We start from the raw sequence: 6234 nt of genomic DNA on the forward strand, positions 1-6234 counted from the left end.
TATATATATATATATATATATAAATCATTAATAAGTTAAATGGTTAATAAGAGTCCATGGACACAGTTGTGTGTTATTGAAAAAAAAATTTTTCAAAACTGTGAACGAGGAAACAATATATTTAAAGATAACTTACACAGACGTTTCGACCGTGAATTTTGGTCCTTATCAATGTTCTACAAAATAAAATAAAATAAAATAAAATAAAATAAGATAAACTAATAGTGGCTAGATCGAGGTAACAATGGAAATGTGAAATAACTTACAGAAATAGTCAGGTAACCATTATGTTTCCTCGTTCAAATTTTTGAAACCTTTTTTTTTTAATACATATATATATTACATATATAGAACAATATTTATATACTTAATATTACATGTATAATCATATATTATATTTTATATTGCGTCGACTAAAATTGTATCGTTTTTTACAGTAAACATAAATATAAAGATTAATTTGCTATACAAAATATACTGTGATTGTTAAATTTTAATAGAAATAGCCAACACGTAAATTGTTTATAAAGTATATAATTTATGAAGTAGCTGAATTACTGCTGATATTGCTGCATATGGGTGATTCTTTGTGAACACGTAAATTTCAACTTTCAGTTTTGATAAAAAATAATTATTATTAACTAACGGATAGCGGTGAATTATGTTTTTTCATACCATTTTAAGTCACCATTCGTAATATAAATACGTGACTATGCAATATAAAAAACTTATCTATGTTTTTTACGTCAATATACCACGGAGATTACAGTCCACGGAGATTACGTTTTTTGAGAATTACCCATATACAGTTACATGTGATATTATAATAAGTGTCTAGTCACGATGTACCAAGACCATTAAAACATTTCTTCGTACATTCTGTAACAGTGACTTAAACAGCTAATGTATACCTTTTGTAAAATAAATACTTGATCACAAAAAATTGATCATCAGTGATTAATCAGATTATAGAGAGTGTCCGACAATTAGTGTAAAATCTCTCGTAAGCAGGTAGAAAGAGTAAAACTGAGTCGAAAAGTCCTGAACCAATTTTTTCTATTACATATAATAAAGAAGTATTATTGAATAAAGCCAATCAGCGTCAACCTTTAGCCAAACGCACGTCAGTGAACCACGCGCCTGGTGTGCGTGAGCGCTCCGCACAACTCACTGACGTGCGCCCGGCTAAAGGTTGGCGCTGATTGGCTTGATTTATTCAATAATTACTTATTTATTATATGTAATAGAAAACAGTGATTCAGAACTTTTCGACTCAGGTTTACTCCTACCTGTCTACGAGAGATGTTACACTAATTCTAGGACACCCTGTATATATGTATATACATACCCAGCAAACAATTTGGTTGTAAGATGTCGCGATTTTGTCGCCAACCGCCAGCGAAATTTGTAGACCAAATCCATATCCATCTGTGTCCTCTTTAGGAGATAGTTCGGTGAGGTTTGGTGACCATGTTGCGTCTTTTGTTTTAGTTGGTTGGTTGATTTGGTGCAAAAATGGATCAGTGGACCGAATTGAATTAGTCCATACGCCATTCTAGGAACTTATAAGTAACATTAGACTTGGAGCACTGTTGCAGGGAAATCTTTCCCGTATAGGGAAAAAGTACATTATGAAGGCGAGTAGTCGTAACTAGTGTAGGAATGTTTTGTTGTGTGTATAGTAAGAGGAAGGAAGGAGAAATATGGCGAACAAAAAATAAGAGCGGTAAGGATGAAAGGTTGGTAAAGTTTAGAGGGATATTTGCGCGCGTGTTACAAAAATCAGCATAGCGTGCATATTGTCTGAGAAGGCTATATCAGCCACCTTATAAGGCGGGCTGAAGCCACTATGAAAAAGATCAATTAAAAGTTGATCGGATGAATCCTTGTATATCGGACAGTTAAAAAAGATATGATCGAGGTCCTGGTTTGCGGTGACCGCATGGGAACGCAGCCGAGTCAACAATGTTTTTACTAGCGAGATGCAAACAAACGCAAGTATGAAATGACCGGATGCGGGATATTAGGGAGATCAAAGATCGAGAGAGGGGTGTTTTGGTACCCTCATACCACGGTCTTCCCAATACTTCTTTTTTATACTGAAAGTACTGGACATCCTTAAACCGAGCTTTGTTTGTTAAAAGTGCGGTGGATTCCTTTACTGCCATAGCTCGAAGGCTAGGAAAAAGAGATCTAGCGGGGCACGTCTCAGAAAAGTCTGGCTCCGGTATTTCCAGAGCCCTTTTAGCGTACTAATCCGCCATCTCGTTCCCCCAGATGTCCCTGTGAGCAGGGATCCAAAGGAGTCGAGACACCTGAGGACACTTAACGAATCTGTAGCTATATACGACTGACAGAATTCGAAGTCATTGAGATACTCCAACGTACCGAGTATGCCTCTGGCCTTGGCATCAATTTGGCGCTGAGCAGCGTTCCGGAGATTAGTTTGCAAATTTATGTTGACATAGTAATCGTTTTAGTTAAGTATTGGTCGGTAAAGTAAAGTTCATTTTTTAAGTGGAACCCCGGATCCGCTTGAGATCGCAAAACGCGATCATAACCAGGCGCAATCGCCGCAATCGGGCCCTTCGGCGGAAGGAACTCGCCAGTCGACTCGATGAGATCACCCAAGTTGACAATATCCTAAGGGAAACGCCTAATACCGTAGAACATTCGCCGACTCACTCACTGCCACCGGAGACTCAGTCGTCCCCTCCGACATCCCCTTCTACGCCCACTCTACCTTCTCCACAGCCGTCGATCCTAGATTCGCCCTCTTACTTTTCCGTACTTTCTGAAGAAATTCCAGATTTTCATCCTCCTTCCCCCCTTTGTCACCCACCTCGCCCCCTTCTCCAGAATCACCACGAGACCAACCAGTGGACGACGAACAACCCGAAACAACTAGCGATGAAGAAGATTCACTTCCTCACCAATTAGGTCATTTTATTCTTTTGGCCAACACCTTCCACGTCGCCGATCCTCCTCCTTCTAAAGATGAATTAATCCTCGACCTCAGAAAAAGATTTCCAAACTCCCTTCGCCGCGCCGTCTCTACTCTTCCTCCCGACCATACTATCCTCGTAAAATTTCCCGGTTTCCCTGAAGTCCGCGAAGTTTCAATCAGTTATTTCTATCGTTTTTATCCTCCCCCATCAGCAGTAATAAAGGAAGTAATTGAGGTACCCCTGGACGACTGAGACACACAAACACACATGTATACATAGATACACACAATCACACACTCACTCATGCGTACACAGACATTTGACACCCATAGAAACTACAGATTGTGACCACATCTAACTTGTAATACTCGAAATAAATGAAGAAATGTTAATAGAATGGTGCCTAAATAAAATTGACTAAAATTACGTCACTCCTTAATCTCCGGCTTTNCGGGCCGTCGCCTTCCCTGTTAGGCTACCGAGGCACTTGGAGTTTGTCTCGCAATATCATGTACATCTCTTGAAGATGTTTTTGATACTGTAATAACGCCTCGTGCGACAGCGTGAATTTAACAATTAAAACTGAGATTCATTTCGGGCTCTGAAGTCTTTAAATTAATAAATGAATATGATTGGTCGTTTAAGAGATTCCAGGTTCGACTCCTGGCTGAGGAGTTTTTTTCGCAATATTTTAAATTAATTTGGGGGGATATTCGGGTTTTTCATATACGAGATGCAAATTTGGCATCCTATATGATTATTAGAATTGTAATTACAATTCAAAAAACTCACGTGAAAAACGTGAATTTGATTATATATGTGTACACACGCACATATATATATATANACATATTTCCTGGATAACATCCAGCGAACGGCTCTTAAAGACCAATCATATTCATTTATTAACTTTTTTAAAATCTTAGAATTATAAAAGAATTGTACTCGAACATCTGGTGTTAGCTTGTTATTGCCATTTCGTTAATTCTTTTTATTTAATGTTTTTCTTGCGGATTAGCCATTTTNCATTTCTTAAGGTGTTAAGAGAGTAAAAAGTGGCGACAGACTTTTCAGGAGATAGTCTGAGACCCAGTTCAGATATGTGTGTGCGCATAGATTTTTTAATGCAATATTGAGATGATGAGCAACATACCCTATTGAGGAATGTGAGCAATAGGTGACGATATCATCAGCATACGTGATTATTTTCACTGGTAGAGGTAAGCACATTTCAATGAACGACAGGTACAGACTAACACATAGAGGGCTTAAAACGGAACCTTGAGGGACACCCACAGACGTAGATCGTTTCTGAAACGAGACTCCAGAGACAAATCCCTCAAGTTTCTGCAGGATATGAGTGCAGATACGAAGCTTACAGGTTTGGGAGGAAATCCCATAAGAGGAAGCATAGAGAGTAAAATGGGAGGGACGACATCATCGAATGCGCCCTCTATATCAAGAAAGACAGCTCCATTTACTTGACAATTATTATTCGCAAGCTTAATGTTAGAGATAAAAATTGCGAGGTTATCGGTACACGAAAAACCATGTCTAAATCCAAATTGATAGGAAGGAATAATGTGGTTGTTTTCAGTCCACCATTTCATTCGGCGACACAGAAGTTTTTCCAGGACTTTTAACAGGTTGTTGGCTAAGGAAATAGGGCGGTATGCCCNCTTTCTACCCGGTTTTGGAATAAAAATCACAAAATAATTCCTCCATTGGTCGGGATAGACCTGTAGATTGAACATTTCATTAAATATCTTTAGTACATAAGTATAAAGTTCTGTAGAAAAATGTGAAATTATTGTATTGGAAATTAAGTCAGGGTGAGGAGCCGACTTGACTTTAAGAGTGTTTATAACGGACATGAACTCCTCCTTGCTTGGAGCTTCAAAAAGGAGCGATCATGACAGCTGTCACCTAAAGGAGGAATGCTGTTAAGTAAGTTTGCATAGTTAGGAATTGTAAGTGGAACTATGGTAGCAATCTTGTCGAACGACTTGTTGAGGCCGTCAAAATCAATATTATTGCGATTACCGTGACTGCGCGAATAATTTCTGGCATGTGTAAAGGCTCTGACAGTGCTCCAAACGGAGCCAAGGTCAAAGTTGGCGTGTAATGAGCCGCAGAATGACTTGAACGCAGCCCGTTCCTTTTTCGAAGAAAGCAGGAAATTTCCTTAGAATCGTCATAATAAGCAGTTAAGTTGATTAGACTTGGTTGTTGTTTGAACGCGCGCTTTTTCTTACGAAGTTCTGACGTACAGGGTGTTGCATTTACATACAGGTCATTACGACGGATTGCCTATTGTTCCACTGGCAGGCACGCACGTCTGAGCGGCACTTCAGGTCTTACTGATATGGTTAGATTTTCCAATGAAATATTTTAAAAAAATACTCAAAACTATGAGTATGAAAAAAAAAACAACATGATCAATATAAGCTGATTAATTAAAAGTGATAAGAGTGTGTAAAAATGAATAAAACAAACTTTCTTTCCTAGAATTTTGTAATATTTTTGTTTAGCGTTGAAATTTTTTCGACAGAAATTACAGATTTCAAAAAGACAATATTTAATTATATATGTTTTAACAAAGTCTTAGAGATTAGGCAAAAATATTATTGTTAACATTTTAAATTCTTTGATTTGATATGGTTTTCGCTATAATAAAAAAATTTTTTAAATATCAAAACTAATATTATTTTCTTAATTTAAAATGTTGAATACAACTCCATGGATTTTTGCAAGAGTTTTTGCAACGTTTAAACGAATAAAAAATCGCATCGAACATAAGTGTCTAGGGTTTACCGAATTAGAGTTAATTTAATTAATTACTTATTATTAAACACATTATAACAAACAATTATATAAATATAATTAAAGATTTCTTAAGTTAAATTTCTTCTTTTATTGTACTTAGTGTAGTACATGTTAACAATAATATTTTTGCCTACTCTCTAAAAAGAGACTTTGTTAAAACATATATAATTAAATATTATCTCTTTGAAATCTGTAATTTCTGTCGAAAAGATTTCAACGCTAAACAATATATTACAAAATTTTTGGAAAGAAAGTTTGTTTTAATCATTTTTACACACTTATCACTTTTGATCAAGGTTGGGTAGTGTCTAGTTAAAAAGATAAAAGTTAAGTTAAAAAGTTAAAAAGTTAAATAATTTTAACTTTATCTAGTTACAATTTTAGACTCTTATCTTTTAACTTTATTTAGTTATATTTTATCGGTAACTAGTAACTTTTTATTTCAACTCTCTTGAATCTA

The 6234-nt window shown here is 36.3% G+C and overlaps 1 protein-coding gene across 1 annotated transcript in view; it reads left to right on the forward strand.

Moving 5' to 3' along the window:
• LOC109862723 (prostatic acid phosphatase-like) overlaps positions 1–3441 on the forward strand; it is a 12300-nt gene extending 8859 nt beyond the window's left edge. Inside the window, exon 10 of the mRNA XM_020442853.1 lies at positions 1492–3441. Coding sequence (XP_020298442.1) covers positions 1492–1559 — 68 coding nt within the window. The 3' untranslated portion in view covers positions 1560–3441. The remainder of the gene's footprint in view (positions 1–1491) is intronic.
• Positions 3442–6234: the final 2793 nt, after the last annotated feature.

The sequence above is a fragment of the Pseudomyrmex gracilis genome, unplaced genomic scaffold (assembly GCF_002006095.1).
Source record: "Pseudomyrmex gracilis isolate BER0280 unplaced genomic scaffold, ASM200609v1 scaffold_2272, whole genome shotgun sequence".
Taxonomy (NCBI): Eukaryota; Metazoa; Arthropoda; class Insecta; order Hymenoptera; family Formicidae; genus Pseudomyrmex; species Pseudomyrmex gracilis.